This window comes from Apostichopus japonicus, chromosome 1 (assembly GCF_037975245.1).
Source record: "Apostichopus japonicus isolate 1M-3 chromosome 1, ASM3797524v1, whole genome shotgun sequence".
Taxonomy (NCBI): Eukaryota; Metazoa; Echinodermata; class Holothuroidea; order Aspidochirotida; family Stichopodidae; genus Apostichopus; species Apostichopus japonicus.
Genome location: NC_092561.1, coordinates 19383067 through 19403518, shown reverse-complemented (window position 1 = coordinate 19403518; position 20452 = coordinate 19383067). Strand labels below are relative to the sequence as shown.

The window sequence follows — 20452 nt, the reverse complement described above, 5'->3', positions numbered from 1 at the left end:
AGGAGTTGATAAAGTTGATTGAATAATTATCCCCCGGAAAATATGCATACTGTAAAATCATTACGGAGATAACATATATCGATTCATATGGGAGAGAAGAAAACAATTTTAAGAAGAAAATTTAAAATAAAAATAAAAATTGATACTTTTTTTTTTTTTTTTTTTTTTTTAACGAAAGCTCTGTAAAATACAACAAAACACAACCATGGGTATTTTATCTTTTCAGTTTTATATCATAAGAGAGAAGTGAAGATAATTTCACTACTTCAAATCTGAAGATATGATGACCCTGAGAAATAAGAAACAAATTTTCATTCTCCAGCCTGAAATGACATAAAATGGAATTTAAACTTTTCTTTTCTTTCGTCAAATTTTCAGAATTTTTTTTTAATTTCAAAAATGTAAGATTATGTTTGTTTGATATCTTCCAAAATTACTTCTTCGAAGAAATGCTATGGAAAAATCTTAAGAATGAATATGGGGGGATTTTCAGGCGACCATTTTGATAGAATTTTACTGTATCAAACAGCGATATGTCACAGACTAATTCTTTCGTTATTTCACTGTGTGTACCACAATTTTTTTTAAGGGGAGTTGATTTTATTTTTACTTGCCATAAAACTACTGAAAAATGCTAGCAAGGGTTATGTGCACAAAAGAATATGAACGTATTTTGTTTGGCATTTATTTTATTTGTTGCCGATGAAATGAATTCCCTGTACATTATTTTATCATGTGGTGATCGCAAGATTAAAGGGTGTGAAGACTCGCGCAGAAAGAAACGTCTTATGCCGGTAATTTGACTTAGTTTTGAATGAGGTGTAACAGACGTGTTAGACACCACCATCGATCCCAGAAAATACACACACAGCTTGCTACGGTCGGTACTTAGACTCTAGTGGACAGTCATTACATACTGCTGCGGTTAATACCCACAGCACAGTGTACAAACGATACAGCGATGTACATCTCAGGTCCAGCTAAAGATAACAATTGAGGTATCACGTTTCATTATACTGTCTGCATTTTGTAGCGACACAAACAAAACGTCACTTGCAAGCAACAGAAAGTTAACTTTTTTCAGATGGCCGCACGCGGTTTGGGGCGAGTCTTCAATGCCATTAAAGGGAGTGTCCTCTCGATAACTTACAGCTTCACAGAAGAGTGCTTGGCATCTACTCGTCTCACATTGTACCTCTCCTTCCAGACACTCGCACCTCGTACATTCATCTCTCGCCCACGACTCTCCATTCTGATAAAAAAGAAGAATGTGTAAAAGTAAGTTGGCCTGACGTTTCAAACCTAGCAGGATCTTCTTCAGAGGCTAAATGACAAGTAACAGTAACAGAAGGGACAACAACACTCACGGAATACAGACAGGTTAATGAGCATGGTGAACACAAAGAGATAGATTTAAGGGGATTAGTGGAAAAGGGATGGAGAGAAGAAAGAAAGAAAGAAACCAACAGGGGAAGAGGAGAGGTAGGAGATAAACAGTGGAGGGACAAAGAGAGGATTAAGGGAAGGGGGTGGAGAAAAAAAAAGTCAGATAGTAAAAATGCCAGTGATTAATTTGCAGCTTATTATTTCATGTTACAATGGTCTAGATGAGGCTTATTAAAATACAAAAGTTCAAGAGCAGGGTGGTGGTAGTGTGAAGGGGTGGTGGTGGTGGTGGGGGGGGTAGGTGATGGGAGGGGCAGTTTCAGGAAGGGAACCAGGCCCCATCCCCACCCCTTTAAAAAGGTTTTCCCACTTAATATTAGCTACATGCATCGTTTTGAATGGTAAGAAGTTACAAAGTGAAACATTTTTAAACAGATATTAACAGCAGAAGGCAGTATAAATATAGTTTTTTTTTTCTTCCTTACCACGTATTGCACTCCTTGATAATAACATGGGATTCGAACATCTATGGCAAGAAAACAGAAACAATCAGAGGTTATTGAAACAAAGTACAAAGTTTTTAGAAAGATTGATACTTTAAAGCTACCGTACATGTACATATTCTTCCTCGTGTTGAAGATAGCTGTCTATTTCATCATAATTACAATTTGATCAAGGGGAAGAGAGAGGTTATCTTTATATCTTAGTTTCAACATAGACTCTGCATATCACCATAACATCGGATTTGATCCCTTTACGAACAATTTCAAAATAGCGTCCTCTGAACCATTTTCAACTATTGCTGTGTCTCGTATAAAACAAAAGCTGTATCTGTCATGTGAGTGGGGATTTTGAACCCCCACCCCCCCAACCTTCCCCCAGTTTCTATATGACAAAAAAATTTCGCCCAACCTGTAACATTTAGACCCAATTATAGACCTCTAATTTTCTGAGGGATGTCCCTCAAAAACCTTTACACAGGAGTTACGCTTCCACAAAACCATGACCACTCTCCCCCCATCCCCTCCCCCCCCCCACTCATCAGCTTTCCTTTAAAAATCCTGGATCTACTCCTATCTTTACCAATATGTGACAAACCTCGCAAAGGATCTCAAAAAAAAGGGGAATTATTTTAAAACAATTCTGATAGGCACTTTAGTAAATGCTATCATTGCTTTGTTGGGATGAGATGTTTAAGTACAGATTTTCAGGGTTTGCAGCATATTTTCAAACTACTCATAACTGATCCTTACTCCTGCATTCTGGGCAGCAAAGACCATCAGGCACGACTGCTTCAAATCCCTCCTCACACTGGACGGGTGGACAGCTCTCCAGTTGACAGTTAATGGCCCCAAACTTGAGGAAAAATAAACAATATTTATCAGAATGAACTTTTGAAAGAAAATAATTGTGAAATCAGAACGCGATCATTTACAGCAAGTTTGGACAGGATCAAGGTTCCCCTCGGAATTGTCATATTTTTAAATCAGCTGCCAAGGACTAACTGGATCATTTGGTGGGGATGGGAAGGTGGGGGGGGGGGGGGTGAGCAGCTACGACACAACTTAATTGCCATGCAGTCTTGAAAGAAAACATTTATGTTTAACAATACAGTTAAACTTATTAGAACTAACACTCGTGCCAGAGTACTTGATTTTGATATTAGCACTCATGCCGGAGTACTCGATTTTGGAACTAGCATTGATGCCAGCGTACTCGATTCTGGGACTAGCATTCATACTAGTGTACCCAATTTTGGAACTATCATTCATACTGGAGTACTCAATTTTGGTACTAGTATAAATACTAGAGTACTCAAGTTTGGAACTAGCATTCATACCAGAGTACTCAATTTAGGAACTAGCCTTCATCCCAGACTACTCAACTATACTGGAGTACTCAATTTTGGACCTAGCATTCATACATAATTCCAAAATGCCGAGTATAATCAAATCCATGAGAACGTGTACCAGTACTACTATCTTACAATACGAGTACCAGTATGAGTACCAGTACTACTATCTTAGAATATGAGTACCAGTATGAGTACCAGTACTACTATCTTAGAAAACGAGTACCAGTATGAGTACCAGTACTACTATCTTAGAATACGAGTACCAGTACGAGTACCAGTACTACTATCTTAGAATACGAGTACCAGTATGAGTACCAGTACTACTATCTTAGAATACGAGTACCGCTACGGAATCACTGCCATGTGGTACCCTCTCTCTACATCTTCTGAGTGAGACTTACGTCACAGCCGCAGACGATGCAAGGATTGTCTGGTTTGCGCCACGTCTGTCCAGTAAGATGAGATACACGGGAGTCCTCTTCAACACACCCTGTAAGACAACGCACAAGACATAGGTCAGAATACCTTTACTACAACACATGGAAGGATATAGTATGTATATATTAGAGCTAAGGGTCTTAGCTGATAAGCTGAGTCTCACTAGTAAAAATAAGCTTAAATAGTCAACCCCCCTCTACCTTCCACCCCCTCCCCCCCCCCTCCTCTACACCCCTCCAGTCAGATTCATGGCTTCATGCCTCTATTAATACCTAAGAGCATTGTTTTCCAATGCTATTGTAGGGTTTCCCATCTGGGGTAAGGCCTACTTAAGATGAAATTTTAACTGCAACTTAACCCAATCTCATCTCATCCCCTCTGTCCCCTCCCCCCACCACCCAAAAGAAAAGAAGAAAATTGAATATGAAGTGAATTCCTTAAAAAACTTGTCCCACTTTACTTACGTTGGCACTTGGGACAGCACTCGTCCTTTTGTCTGAACCTTTCGCTGCGGGGACACATCAGCATAGGACACATGTCCTGCATACACTCCCAGGTAGACGAATTCTGTATCATTGAGAAAAACGATGCAAAATGAATCAATTTTCCCGGAGGTTTGATAATCTAGGGTGATAAACAGCTGCCGTCAATACATACATTTAATAGCCATTATGAAGACCTGTGGCCGCTATGCGGATCAGTTTTGTAAATTCAACACACAAATGAACATATGCAGAGATGCATGTTGAGAGTCAGTTCAACTTAAAGGTTGTACTAACTCATTTATAACTTCCTATCTCCTTGGATAATTCACTCAAGCCAATATTTTACCACTACAGAGCAAAAAAAAAAAAAACATTCCTTGATATTGAAACTTTATTTGTTTGGCAACCCAATTTTCATATTGATAAATCATCGCGACCCTCCAGTGGTAGATATTGTGCCCCAGGGGAGGAGTCAACAGGGGGAGGGGGAAGACAGGGGGAGGGGTAAGACAGCAGGAGGGGTTCTTATTTAGGTACTTAAAATGCTACCACCTAAACATATGGACAACTATATTAAAGTTATGGCCAATAATCATTACCTAAATATCACTTTCCTAAAAATGACAATGCTTTCAGTTTGGATATAAATATGTGTACTCCAACACAGAAAGGATTAAAAAGAAGATTAAATGAGGGTATTTCTATCAGACAATGCACTCTTAGATTCATTTAATACCTGAAATATGAATAAAGAAATTTAAAAAAATGTTCATTTTGATCTTCACTTTGACATTTGGACGGAACATCATAACATGCTCAGTTGTGACAGGAATACAATTCACAGTTAATATAACATTTGCAGCAATCTCATGGTTAAAGCACAAATTTGTTTGTCAATCTTAAATTCAGCAAGGAACATGAAAGAAAATGGAAGCTCAAAAAATCATGGAAAAGCATCACCGGTTAGCAAATTTAGCAACGAGCATTTGCGTAATTAGGTGTCACACTGTGGTAATTCTGTTAATTCCAAGATGCGCTTATACTTGAGTGCTAACTGGAGTGTTAGCTCAGTGGTTAACGCCAGTGCCTTTCAATCATAAGGTCCCGAGTTCGAGTCACTCCAAGATTAATGTCTGTCGTCCAGTTACAGAGTTGTTGACAATTGACAATTCATAATCATGGACGTTAAATACAAATTTAAGAGACTGATTTCGTTCAGCTTGCGGCTTTGCTAAGCCAATGAAGCTTCTTCGCGAGTTCCTGCTTGCAGGAGGATCTAAAATACATACACACTTACAGTGCAATGGCAGGTGAAGCAAGGGTCACTATAGGGTTTAAACGTCCCCCCGATAGCTGCAGCATCACAAACCCTTTGTTCTTCATCTGAATGATTGCAAGATAAAAGCAAATACAACAAAAAGAATTTATTGATAGAAGTTGTAAATATGAGAGCTCTGTGATTCGAAAACAAACTTACGATTTACTGGAACTACAAATCTATGTCTTGCACATAGTTTGAGAAATTTTGCTTTGCCTCAACATTTTTGACTTCAGACATTAACAAGGATAAATCTATTTTATTCTGGCAGAACCTTATTAAGGAATTGATGAAATCTTGTAATTAAAGAAATTAAATGAACCTAACTGAGGAGGAAAATAAAAAGCTATGACGTCCAGAAATATGTTTGCTTTCTTTTAATAGCACTGTGAGGTTACCGTAGTGACTTACCACCAGAGCATGTCCCACAGCATTCCCCCAGGGCGGGGGGCTGAATGCCATTAGGAGGACAGTCATTGAGGGCTGGACAACTCTCACGAACGCAGGTTAGACTTCCGTGCTGTGAGGCAAATAGAGGCCAAATTCAGATTTCGATCAGGGACAGAACTGTTATATTCTGAGACCCACAAAAAAAAAAATGGCTTTTAAAAAGCTTAGGCATGCAATTTTACATGTAGCTACATATGAGAGAGGCTCAAAGATTTGAAACTTTAAGGAGGTTATAGAAAGTTTAAGAGAGAATGTTACTCTTTTCAAATCAGCGCTTGGTACTTGAAAAATTCACCAGTAATACAGAGATGATTATGACTGTAAATTAAAGCAGCTCGTTACGACTTTAAGAACCAATAGCAAAAACCCCAAAAGGGGGAAATGATATAAGAAACCGCTGATTATAGAAAAGCGTTTTTTTTTAATCCTTTTTTTTTTAGTTTACTTTTTTTCTTCTTTGTTTTCATTTTTATCTTCTTTTTTTCCTTTTTTTCTCCTTGCTTCTGTTTTTTTAATTTAATTTTTTATTTTCTCAGGTTTAAGGATCACTTATCACAAGTATCTCAACCATAAAAGATACATTTTGAGTTTTGGATTTTTTTCCTCTTTTACAATTCATTAAAATCAAATCCATGGATGATGGTACAACCATCAATATAGGTGCAGTAAACTAAGAATGAAGGTAAAAATAATAGGGTCACGATTAAATCATTCAAAATGTGAGTGCAGAATCTTGAGTGTTATGATCAAACGTAATAAAATGCTTACCTCACAGATGCAGGTTTCACAAGGATCTTCGTGCGGATGGAAAGACTGACCGTTCTGATATGTGATGCCGTTATAGGCACAGCCTGTAGGAATAGGGAACAAAAAAATGCCAGTGGTATAGGTGCTATCATCACTACCATACATCCCCCCTCCCCTACCTCAGAAAAGTCAGACAATATAGATAGACATATATATACATATGTATATATATATATATACTTTATGTTAATGCAATAGAGGTAAAAGACAAAGGCAAATGAATAAATATAAATGAAAATTGTAATGAGTTGGAAAATCAAGAACAGTGAAAAAACTTCCAGCCTCCACCGGGATTCGAACCCGGGCCTTCCGCTCTGTACGCGGACACCCTAACCACTAGGCTATGGACGCTGATTGTAAGTCCAGAGGTTCGAAACCGGTAAGGAAGGTCGTAATTCCACTGTAGGCGTTTGTCACCTGTATCGAACAATACTAGTTCTGTTTTTGGTGACATATTTTGCCTTACTCTAGAGATCAAACATGATGCTAACCAACTCGAAATATATATATATATATATATATTTATATAAGTTATCGCTGACAGGGGTCAATTCTTGTCAAGTCATGTACAAAGACCTTGGCCTTATTCGAAAGAAAATAAACCTTTTTCTTAAAAAAATAAATATTATGCCAGTGTAGTACATGTCCGTACCTGGACAGATGGGACAACACTGGCCTGGGACGTTGACAGGGTTGGTGCAAAAGTCCGGTGTTAGGCACCTGATCTCGGTGCACATGGTAACACCATCCTGGCACTGACAGGTCAAACAGAGGTTGAGCGCAGACACCCAGGTTTCCCCGCTGTTATATTCAAATCCCTCGTAAATGCAACCTGCAGGGAATGGAAAATACAACAAAATCAAGACTGTCAGTAATCTGTTTTCCGCACTAGAATCGGTTCCATTTTGGTTAAATGCTGTGGACAAATTGCAGACGAAAAGAAGTAGGCAATTTAGGGGAAAATCTCATAAATTACTGCATTAGGAAACACTGACGGTGGAAAACTGTGATATTAAAATGAAACCAATTTTACGAAAAAATTCTCCATACCTTCTAACTATGACATGCGATTTTGAGTTGTAACCTTTAAAACAGCCCATGGACTTTTCTTAAACATCTAGAAAAGTTTTGGGGAAATTATGTAACTTTGTGATGTATTCACATATATCATAGTATCTGTTTTCTATATACTTTGTTATCATTTTTGTAAATATCAACTATGGCCGTATTGTAGAATGCATCACCATTCAAAATCATGACGTTGTGTTTGGGGGTCGCTGGAAAGCTCAAATGCAACATCTGCGACACAGAGGCTGTCACAAGTGGAATTCATCATCCCTTGGCCCATCTCCAAGTTTCACAAACATTTCAAAAGTATATGCAAACCTTTTAGAAAGTTTGAGTGCCAACAATTGGAATCATTAATCTAACCTGATCCGCTGCTATGCAATTTATCTATTTTATCCTCATTCTTCACATATTTTGTGAAGTTGACAGATATTGCCGCAAAGATGGAAAATATATCTCAATTGGCTTCAGTGGATGAATTAAGTATGGATTCTATGGAGAGGCTTTCATACCTTGACATCTGTCGCAACATTGTCCGGGATCCCTGACTCTGTTGACGCAGGTGAGCTCGGGACATTCCTGAGATGTGCATAAGACGTTCCCATTCTGAGGATGAAGAAGAAACAGTTTATCTTAGGAGATTATATACATTAATGAAAATGGAATCTTCTAATGAACATGAAATCTTCTAACGAAATATGGCATCTTCTAACGAACGATTTAAAGAGTAAAAAGTCAGTCACATCCTTTAAGAAGCGGTGTTTTAAGGAAATAATAGCTAGTTACTGACTAAAACTAAATTATACCTGTATGTAATTACTATATATATATATATTAAACATTTAATTTGTATTTATATTTATGTATATGTGTTTATATGTATATATATATTTTTTATTTTTTTTATATATTTTTGTTCTTTTCTTTTCTTTCTTCAGGGAGTCTTCCACATTGTTACACTTTTAAGCTATATGGAAGACTTCCCTCCACTTTGTACTTTTGTGGAAAACAAAATAAATAAATAAATAAATAAATAAATAAATAAATAAATAAATAAATAAATAAATAAATAAATAAATAAATAAATAAATAAATGCATGCACCAACAACAAGTAGTTGCAAAGATTGATAAAGGCAAACTGACTGAATCCCCCAACACCACTAGGGAGAGTGGGCTTAGGGAGCCATGTTCCCACCCCCGCCCCCAATCCCCCCCCCCTCAAAAAATCTGGAGAATTATTTTCATGTAAGCATGGTGCCTCCCATACATGTAACAATTTCAACACCTCTAAACATTGGCCTGACCCCCCCCCCCCCCCGCACCCCCTTGTTCCACACCTAACCCAAAACATCTAGTTTGAGGGATAAACTATTATCATGCCCTAAACTCCATCAATAAAAACATCACATGAAGTTTAGAAGATAAAACTAGCACAGAATTTGAACAAAGTACTACATATCTTGGCTAGAATGAAAATCCACGTACCAGACAGTTGCATAGTCTGCAGTTATCTGGATTGAACGTCTGCCCGTTGTTGTACATGTTCTCTTCAAACAGACAAGCGTCGCATAGAGGGCAGCAAGCACCGGGTACTGGATGAGTGCAGTCAGAGTTTTCGCAGGTGATTGCGTTACAACGGACTCTGGTGCCCTGATAAGATAGACAGGTCGAGAACACTTTGATTTAACCGGATGAAACCAACATAGTGATGACCCAATCATAGAAACATGAACACAACCTATTATGTCATATCGGTAAGTCTTGGCATTTTGTCTACGTTTCTGTGTTCAATTGTCGTATGAGATACTGAGATCTTTGCCCTATTTGCAACTTTATTTCATCAAGATTTTAAACTCTTTTGGTAGAGATATTTGAAGTTCAAAGGGTCTGGTCTTGTACTCACTGGGTTATACGAATAACTAGGAAGACCTCAACCTTACACAACACATACTTAAAATTACAAAAATATTTTGATGACTTTAATTATGATATTATATTAATATTTCTAATGGATAAAACTCACTTTAGAGAGAGATGCTAAATGGTGAAAATTCTTCAAACTTTGTAGTCTGCAATACAAACCAGTTCTAAATCAAAATTTTCATCTTACAGAGAAAAACTACCTTGATAATATAAATGAATACGAATAAAAATTGATTAAGTTTTCATTGCCGTTTGTAAATACCTCACAGGTGCATTCTCTGCAGGGCGCACTTGCTGGGAATGTAGAACCATCGATGTAAGTTCTACCCTGGTAAGTACATTCTGCAGGATAAAAAACGATAAAAAAAGTGGGTGTTAGAATTAATATCTACAGGGGGGGCAGGCACAATACTTTCACTATTCAGTCCTAAACATTCCTCAGTTCTTGGACGGAATGGTCCGCAAATTAACGATTTGGAGTTTGATGAGGGTAAATGAAATTTGAAAGAGATAAAAGAAAACAAAAACATTCTGCGGACCCAACCTCAGATGACTTAGAAACGACAAAATGCTCGTTTGTCGACGATGCTGTAAATTTTACGGCCAATCGCAAAATACTGATTTGGTTTGAATGATTAATTGGCTTTACAAACCAACACTTCATTTTATCTTGACAAGGGCTGACAAGATTTTTGAACGCTTTCTTAAACTGGCCAGGAATTATCTCAATTCTACGGAAGCTTAAAAGTGCCATCAACATAAGGAAACTTTGCCCCAATAAGTCCACATTTTTTAGTAAATTGTTTAGATAATAAGATGCTCAGTTGCTTTAAAAAATGTTCAATTGTTCACTTCATTCCAACTGAGCAATTGAACAATTTTCTACAAAATGTTTAATTGACAACTTATCGTATCTCGTTAATTCAACATTTTCTGCACAATGATAAATTGTTCACTTCTTCCAAGTGAGCAAGTGAACAATTTTCTGCAAAATGTTGAATTGCTTCCATACAATTCTGTTTTACCTTGACAAGTCTGGCAGCATTCACCGGGAACATCGATCGGACTCGGACAACTCAACTCAGGACACTGTATCACTTCACACTCTACGTTACCGTTCTGTAAAAAAAACAGAAAAAAAATAGACATGGAAACAGTGTGGTGGAATTTGGTATGGATTACATGCAGCATACCTAGAATTATCTCAAATACAAAATAATAATTCCATCAATGCTCTTGACAAGATGAACATAAAATCATTAACTTGATGTGAATTAATACCTGAAGGTTGCCAGAAGCAATATTGTCAAGAACAGGTTTGAAGTATTGCCCTGAAATATGCTAGATGCCCTTAAATATGCTAGATGCCCTTAAATATGCTAGCAAGTCAAATAATGGTCACACAATTACAAATTTTTAACAAACAATGGTATGATCACCAGCAAAGCATTTAAAATTTCCATCTCTTGAATATGCATTGTCTAATTTTATCGCTCGTCAACCCTGAGATAAAAAATTTGGGGGGTAAGAAGAGAACTTCTGAAAAATGATTAAAAACTTTTGTTTACTTGCTGAAAATTGATGGCTTCTATTGATGTTCATTAAAGGTTGAAGATATGAGGTGACAGAAAAAAAAAGAAAAAAAAATTAAAAATAAAGGCTGGTAGAGTTACTTACATAGCAAGTGCAGGAATGACAGTTATTAATAGGGGAAATAAACTGAACTGCATTGTTATATTCGACTCCTTCAAACGAGCAGCCTGTCGGTAGAGTAGAAATTCAGCAGAGATGACAGTAAGCAGACAGATTTGTCACCATGGGAACATGATCAAGGTCAAAGGTCAAGATGATAGAACCTGTGTCACATGGTGAATTACACTTCAGACAAGTTAGTAGGACAATATTATATAGTTTGAAACATTACAAATAATTTATTTTTTACCTAAACAGAAGCAAAATGCATGTAGTAATTATCACAAATTATTGAAAATGACAATAAAATCTTACATCCCGAATCATACATGTAAATTAGCCAAGGCATGTCGGTGGCATTTAATTTAAGTATCAGATCTTCTCTAGACATACATATGCTTTGAGAGCTTTTTAATCAAATTTTGGTCATGTGATGTAAACGTTCTGGTCATGTGACTTTCGTGTAATAACCAAGCTGGCAATATATATAGTTTGTGGCCCTATCACACAACTTGCTACTTCCAACATCAGGGATGAGCCTGGGGTGAAAAAAAAATCACAGAACTTTGCAATAATTGCGGTATAGGCTCCAGTTTGCGTATGCTACAGTGTGTTAGGATAATAGATTTTGTCCCGAGGTAGAAAGGAAATCACAGATATTCCGCGAATTCGCGGAGAAAGCTCATGCCTGCAACATACTCTTGCTATCCAATGAGAAAACTTGACTTACCATCACAGACAGGACAGCATTGACCAGGGATTGTCCTGGGATGTCCACATAATCTGGAACATTCAACTGCTGAACAAAATGCTTGACCATTCTATAATCGAGACAAAACAAAAAAACAATCAATTGTTACATTGCAATTGTAAGGATACTGCTGCCAGCTGCTAGCTCAAGATATTAGCCCAGAATTTAATATGCAAATTAGGTCAAGTCTTACCCTCCATCTGGTTTTGAAAGAACACTATCGGTTCAGGCTAAAGAATATATTTACTCTGGAAAGTGAGACTAAATTTTTTCCGGGTATAAAAGTATAGTATTAAATATCTGAAAAGAATGACAGAATAGTTGTGCTTGTGTCTCTGAGTGGCAAGAGAGATGTTTTATAAACTCATCTAGCTGCTTGGATATAACTAAAAGAAAGTAAAATCATATTAAATACACAAAGGAATAACTTATCATACCAACATGCTTTGCAAAATGGCCAAGTTGCTGCACAAATGCAGAGATGTACACAGACCCTCAGTATTTTTTCGCTTCTCGGCCTTTTGGCTAAGATCATGTGTAGTACCTGTTCCATCTCTAAGGGAACTTGTGATACACATTTCACGATGATCCCAGAGTCACAGTCTCGATGAAAGGGGACTGGGGTTGAGAGCGGAATCAGTTGTTTGGTTTTCATACCCGGGTTCTTTCTTGGGTGACTTTTCTTAAAATGAATCTTACTATTCTTAGGAGTGTTAGCTCAGTGGTTAACGCCGGTACCTTCCAATCATAAGGTCCCCAGTTCGAGTTACTCCAAGATTATAAATGTATGTCGTCCAGTTACAGAGTTGTTGACAATTGACAATTCATAATCATGGACGTTAAATATGAATGTAAGAGAGTGACTTCGGTCAGCTTGCGGCTTTGATAAGCCAATGAGAGTTCTTCACGAGTTCCTGCTTGCAGGAGGATTTAAAATACATACATACATACATACATATTCTTGAGTATTTATTTCATGATAAACAAAATGTAGAGAATCAACATTGGTACACAAAGTGACTGGTAATTAATATTTCTCTGATTGATACCGGGCTGGTTTAGTTTAGATATTAGTTAGTTTGACTGAACTTACCCTGCAAGTACACCTCTGGCAAGAATCACCCGGAGGGATAAAGTCCTCCCCGTTGTTATATTTGACTCCATCCACAGTGCACTGACCTAAAACAGAAAATAAGAAGAAAACATATTTACTGAATAAAAAAAACATGAACCACAGATAAGAGGTTTATTCCTGGAGAAAATTAAATGTTACAAAAAAAAGATAAAACAAATCGAAATTTAAAAGAGCAATTAGCAAAATAAAACTCCATTGACAATACTACATCACAAGAAATAGCTATATTTATATTTATAAAATTGTTGTTATTTCAAATTCTCTTTGTTGACAGAAATACCAGATAAATGTCAATCCACAATTAGATCCTTTGATAAAGTATAAACAGGTCTGAGCATTGATACAGACCACATCCACATGGAGGTAGTACTCAATCAGATCCTTTGATAAAGTATAAACAGGTCAGAGCATTGATGCAAGACCCCATCCACATGGAGGTAGTACTAAATCAGATCCTTTGATAAAGTATAAACAGGTCTGAGCATTAATGCAAGACCCCATCCACATGGAGGTAGTACTAAATCAGATCCTTTGGTAAAGTATAAACAGGTCAGAGCATTGATGCAAGACTCCATCCACATGGAGGTAGTCCTAAATAAGATCCTTTGATAAAGTATAAACAGGTCTGAGCATTGATGCAAGACCCCATCCACATGGAGGTAGTCCTAAATAAGATCCTTTGATAAAGTATAAACAGGTCTGAGCATTGATGCAAGACCCCATCCACATGGAGGTAGTCCTAAATAAGATCCTTTGATAAAGTATAAACAGGTCTGAGCATTGATGCAAGACCCCATCCACATGGAGGTAGTCCTAAATAAGATCCTTTGATAAAGTATAAACAGGTCAGAGCATTGATGCAAGACCCCATCCACATGGAGGTAGTCCTAAATAAGATCCTTTGATCAAGTATAAACAGGTCTGAGCAGTGATGCAAGGACCCCATGCACATGGAGGTAGTACTAAATCAGATCCTTTGATAAAGTATAAACAGGTCTGAGCATTGATGCAAGACCCCATCCACATGGAGGTAGTACTAAATCAGATCCTTTGATCAAGTATAAACAGGTCTGAGCATTGATGCAAGACCCCATCCACATGGAGGTAGTACTAAATCAGATCCTTTGATAAAGTATAAACAGGTCTGAGCTAGGGTTGGGCGATATATCGAAAATTATTATTATCGCGATAATTTTTTTTCAAGACAATATTTTTTGGGGATTGAACAAATGACGATAATTTCTTGTGAAAGAATTTTGAAATAGATGTAGAATAAAAAATTCTCCGTTTTATGTGTAAATGTTATTCTAGCATTCCATGGTTAAGAAAGTTGAAAAGAAATATTTTATCAACTTCATTTACTGACTTTTGAACTTCGTAAAAACCCGTTCTTTACAACATTGACTGTATAGAGAACAAAACTCTGAAAATCAGTAGAGAAATTACCAATTGTGTACGAAAAGTAAGTTGGTAAACCTTTCTAATTTTACGAAAGATCGAGCAAAATACTTTCGAAAAATTCACGCGAAACTGGCATATCGTGCTAAATGCAACAAGTGTCATGTAAACAAGGCTCTAGTACACCCATTTATGAATAAACCAGAAGACCACATCAGGTGTAAAGCGGGAGAAAGAAAGTATTTTCTAGAATTTCCACAAAAAAAATAATAATTTATAATATCCTACCATAGTTAAGTGTATAGTAAATAGCCTAACCACTTCGTCGGTTACGGATCTCACGTAATAAAAACACAACTAATTGTATTTTGCGAAGTTGACGATTTCTACAAGGACATGGAAACAATATTTAGCATTAAGTTAATCACTCCTGGTGGCATAAAACATGGAATTACAAGGTTTACTTTCATAAAGATGGCCATACTGTAGCTATTGGGGCCTTGATATCGTGCTTCAGTATGTCTGTATGGTATAGACTGCCTCGTGTATCATGGGGAATAGATTGTTTTGTTCATGTGGAGGAGTCGGTTGGCTTGAGGTGTGTTTTACTTACCTTAATGTTACGGGGATATTTACCTACTTTCCTTGAACGTCTAAGAAAATAATTCGCATAACTTTACGGATCCTTTACTGACTGACCTAATTAATTCTAGAGTGGAGCCAAAAAAGTTTACTCCATGAAAAGTTTTTTGGAACCGTGCCAAAAATGTTAACAAACAGGTGTTAGACAGGGGTTGTTTTGCAAGGTACCCTGAGAAAATTAGAAGCACATTGTAGCCTACCGTGATATTTAAGTACGGTTAAACACTGCAGTTGTAAACTGATTGTTAGGCAGTCTAGAAACGGGGCTTTGCCGCACGTAGTCTGTTTCATAATATCGACAGTTTTGTAAGTTAAACTTTATAAAGATTGTAAGAGAGATTAATTCTCTTTTCATTTTATCACATAATATAGCTACTCTAACTTGTCATTTTAAAACTTTCATCAGTTTCGTGACAATTTAAATTCATAAAGTTAGTCAGTATTTTGAATCCTCAATTGCGATTTTTTTATCGCCAGACACGAAAAAATCCTTAACTTTTCCGGGGGCATTCGCCCCTGGACCCCCCACAAGGGGTTCCACCCCTTGACCCCAACAGGGCTCTAAGGCGGGCCCTGAACCCCACACCATTATGCTCGGTGTGTTTGCTGCGCGAAAACACCGGTGGGAAATCGGCAGTTGTTTTTAGTGTGTTCGCAAACACACTAAAAACAACAAGGAAAAATTATCGTAATTATCGAAATATCGCGATAATTTTTGAACTATTTATCGTGACATTAAAAAGCAAATATCGCCCAACCCTAGTCTGAGCATTGATGCAAGACCCCATCCACATGGAGGTAGTCCTAAATAAGATCCTTTGATAAAGTATAAACAGGTCAGAGCATTGATGCAAGACCCCATCCACATGGAGGTAGTCCTAAATAAGATCCTTTGATCAAGTATAAACAGGTCTGAGCATTGATGCAAGGACCCCATGCACATGGAGGTAGTACTAAATCAGATCCTTTGATAAAGTATAAACAGGTCTGAGCATTGATGCAAGACCCCATCCACATGGAGGTAGTACTAAATCAGATCCTTTGATAAAGTATAAACAGGTCTGAGCATTGATGCAAGACCCCATCCACATGGAGGTAGTCCTAAATAAGATCCTTTGATAAAGTATAAACAGGTCTGAGCATTGATGCAAGACCCCATCCACATGGAGGTAGTCCTAAATAAGATCCTTTGATAAAGTATAAACAGGTCTGAGCATTGATGCAAGACCCCATCCACATGGAGGTAGTCCTAAATAAGATCCTTTGATAAAGTATAAACAGGTCAGAGCATTGATGCAAGACCCCATCCACATGGAGGTAGTCCTAAATAAGATCCTTTGATCAAGTATAAACAGGTCTGAGCATTGATGCAAGGACCCCATGCACATGGAGGTAGTACTAAATCAGATCCTTTGATAAAGTATAAACAGGTCTGAGCATTGATGCAAGACCCCATCCACATGGAGGTAGTACTAAATCAGATCCTTTGATAAAGTATAAACAGGTCTGAGCATTGATGCAAGACCCCATACACATGGAGGTAGTACTAATAAATCAGATCCTTTGATAAAGTATAAACAGGTCTGAGCATTTGATGCAAGACCACATCCACATGGAGGTAGTACTAAATCAGATCCTTTGATAAAGTATAAACAGGTCTGAGCATTGATGCAAGACCCCATCCACATGGAGGTAGTCCTAAATCAGATCCTTTGATAAAGTATAAACAGGTCTGAGCATTTGATGCAAGACCCCATCCACATGGAGGTAGTCCTAAATAAGATCCTTTGATAAAGTATAAACAGGTCTGAGCATTGATGCAAGACCCCATCCACATGGAGGTAGTACTAAATCAGATCCTTTGATAAAGTATAAACAGGTCTGAGCATTGATGCACGACCCATACACATGGAGGTAGTACTAAATCAGATCCTTTGATAAAGTATAAACAGGTCTGAGCATTTGATGCAGACCCCATCCACATGGAGGTAGTACTAAAACAGATTCTTTGATCAAGTATAAACAGGTCTGAGCATTTGATGCAAGACCCCATCCACATGGAGGTAGTCCTAAATAAGATCATTTGATAAAGTATTTATGCATGTCTGAGCATTGATGCAAGACCTCATCCACATGGAGGTTGTACTAAATCAGATCCTTTGATAAAGTATAAACAGGTCTGAGCATTGATGCACGACCCATACACATGGAGGTAGTACTAAATCAGATCCTTTGATAAACTATAAACAGGTCTGAGCATTGATGCAAGACCCCATCCACTCACCCACACAAACAGGGCAGCATTTTCCGGCAGGGATGGTAGGATTAGGGCAGTCCACTGGTGCGCACACTGGTTCCTCGCAGGTCACAAACCCATTCTTAAAGGTAGTGAAGAATAAAATTAATATTATATAATTAATATTATTGTATTAGTATGATTAATATTATTGTATATTAATTAATATTGTATAATGTCATGCAAAGACTCTTCAAAACTTGACAAACCTTTTCTAAGAATTTAACATACGACAAGACACGAAGGAGAAGGTTAGGGCCTGATGAGGGTCAGAGAGGTTTGCATGTTCCTAAAATTACGGTGGTTTTGACAGGCGAGTTGTATACTTAAAGGGAGTGAGGACTCGCGCACAAAGGAACGTCTGACGCCGGTAATCTGACCTAGTTTCGAATGAGGTGTAACAGAAGTGTTAGACACCACCATCGATCCCAGAAAATACACACACAGCTTGCTACCGTCGGTAATTAGACACTAGTGTACAGTCACTACATGCAGCTACGGTCAATATCCATAGCACAATGTACATAGCAGCGATGGACATCTCAGCAGGGAGTTGTTATGGAACTCCCTGATCTCAGGTCCAGATAAAAGATAACAAGGTATCACGTTTCATTTCTGTCTGCATTTTGTAGCGACAAGTAAAAAACTTCACTTGCAAGCAACGGAAAGTTAACTTTTTCAGAGGGCGGCACACTGTTTGGGGCGAGTCTTCAATGCCTTTAAGGTGTTTGTTGGCACAACACAACAACACCAAATATCGTACACCTTTGCGACATGAGGATTTACGCTGATGTTGCATCTTGACAAAAAGATATCAATTGTCAAGTTGCTGCCTTAATTGGAAATAACTTGACAACTCGTCAAAAATGCAATGTTTGATTGACAAGTTATGATAATATTATACCTTGGTGAAAATGATCAGACTGTTGGGTCATTGCGTTGCACTTAACTCGAAAATACCTTAAAACAAAAGATGACAATATTTGTCTGGTTGACAAGTTACGTGCCATGGACTAACTCAACAATTCAACAGTTACACATCACCTCAACAAAATGTATAAATTTGTTGAGATGTCACGTTACACTAACCACCCTAATTGATTACAACTCGACTGTCCAATCAGAACCACTGTTTAAAATTGAAAACATGGATGTTTTCCTATAGAGAGTATATTTTACCAGGGTCAGGCTAGATGATCCTACAGGACCAATGTCCCTGCAGGGAATTATCTATCTAGTATCCAATCGCAAAATACTATACAAAAGTTGCTACATATGTATATAAGTGTTAAGATGTATAGCAGTTTTCTTACACATGAACTATAGTATTTTATAAGAGAAAAAAATAGAGCCTTCTCCAATGCTACGTAAAATTTTGAATACTACATGATTCCTTTCCCAGTGAGGCATGTTCTATTGGGGCGATGCTAGATAACTCTTGAGGACAAATGTGTCCTAAACTTCTCACAGGACATCCTTGTAGGACACACTTGTCCACACATAGAATGCACTGCCAAATAATATCTGTGATGCCAAAACATTAGCCACTTTTAAGAAATTACTTAAAACTCACTTTTTCTTTTTAGGAATTTCACTGCAAATCTATTTTGTTTTTAAAAAAATTTTCCTGATAGATATATATATATTTTTATATTCATATTCAAGCTGCGTCAATTTTATCTTTGGTATTCATATTTTAAGGGGTTTTGTCATTTTGTTACTTAAATTTACTTAAAACTCCCTTTTTTTTTCTTTTTTTAGGAATTTCACTGTAAATCTATATTATTCTTTAAATTATTCCTTCGTACATATATATATATATATATTTTATATTAATATTTAAGCTGTGTCAATTTTATTCTTTATGTTCATATTTTATGGGTATTGTCATTTTGTTGTCATTGTAAAGCGCTCTTGAACATGCTTAAGCATGAAAAGAGCGCTATATAAATTTGTTAAATAATAATCATAAATTTGGTAAATAATAACATAGCATGCTGCCCACCAAGGATTTAGAAGTTTTATCTATTAAGTACCACATATGGAACAAAAGCATAATCACAAACAGGTAAAATCCGATGGATATTACACAGGCGAGAGAAACAAAGGAAGAAATCCCTTACCAAACAGGTACAGATACCGCACCCATCCGAGGGGTCGGGGAACGAGTCTTGATTGGCCCAAGGTTTACCTCCATAGGTGCAACCTGTATAGATATAAATATCCGAATCAAAATGGGATGTAAGCAGCGATGAAATATTGTGGCATTATAAACAAAGTTTATTCAGGAGTTTTTTTCTTTATTTAGTAAAAATAAACAAACTAATGAAATAAAACATGTAGGGCCTGTAACCAGACACAGCATTATCATTAATTCACCCTTAAAGGAGTGTTCCCAGAAATTTATTTAATATTGAATACAGCTGAATATCTTTAGAACCAGCACAGCTGTAGAAATGTTTTTTTTTTTTTTTTTTTTTTTTTCCTCCATTTCTTGATAACTTCAGTCAAATTAACAGACTTCATATTTTCATACTATAGATGCTTCAGATTAAATAAACGTCATAACAAAATAGAAATGTAGAAATGTTACCAGATCTTATTTTGTCTTAGCTTTTCTTGGACTAAGGCGGCAATATCACGACCAAGGTTTTTACCCAAAGTCGACCATTTAGAGCTGGGCGTTCCCGAACTGGGGTGAAAGAACCCCCAGGGGGTGCGTGAGTCCATCCCAGGGGGTTTGTGAGATATTTGTGAAAGTCAAAACTAGAGTACTTTTTGTTGCACTAAAATCTGATATATCATAC

At 37.2% G+C, this 20452-nt stretch overlaps 1 protein-coding gene, 1 non-coding gene and 1 pseudogene across 2 annotated transcripts in view; 1 reads left to right on the top strand and 2 right to left on the bottom strand.

Moving 5' to 3' along the window:
• The window catches only part of LOC139972149 (uncharacterized), a 100522-nt gene that overhangs the window by 9736 nt on the left and 70334 nt on the right, over positions 1–20452 (bottom strand). The window contains exons 57-74 of the mRNA XM_071979127.1: positions 19769–19851; positions 17634–17727; positions 13268–13353; positions 12154–12244; positions 11409–11491; positions 10757–10850; positions 9994–10073; positions 9294–9458; positions 8320–8413; positions 7392–7571; positions 6701–6783; positions 5894–6002; positions 5462–5547; positions 4144–4246; positions 3643–3731; positions 2640–2742; positions 1872–1912; positions 1151–1252 (exon numbers count right to left, since the gene is read on the bottom strand). Coding sequence (XP_071835228.1) covers positions 1151–1252; positions 1872–1912; positions 2640–2742; positions 3643–3731; positions 4144–4246; positions 5462–5547; positions 5894–6002; positions 6701–6783; positions 7392–7571; positions 8320–8413; positions 9294–9458; positions 9994–10073; positions 10757–10850; positions 11409–11491; positions 12154–12244; positions 13268–13353; positions 17634–17727; positions 19769–19851 — 1766 coding nt within the window. The remainder of the gene's footprint in view (positions 1–1150; positions 1253–1871; positions 1913–2639; positions 2743–3642; positions 3732–4143; positions 4247–5461; positions 5548–5893; positions 6003–6700; positions 6784–7391; positions 7572–8319; positions 8414–9293; positions 9459–9993; positions 10074–10756; positions 10851–11408; positions 11492–12153; positions 12245–13267; positions 13354–17633; positions 17728–19768; positions 19852–20452) is intronic.
• Positions 7019–7090, bottom strand: Trnac-aca (transfer RNA cysteine (anticodon ACA)). Its single transcript has one exon. It is a non-coding gene; the product is annotated as a tRNA-Cys (tRNA).
• Positions 12680–12768, top strand: LOC139972327 (U2 spliceosomal RNA; annotated as a pseudogene).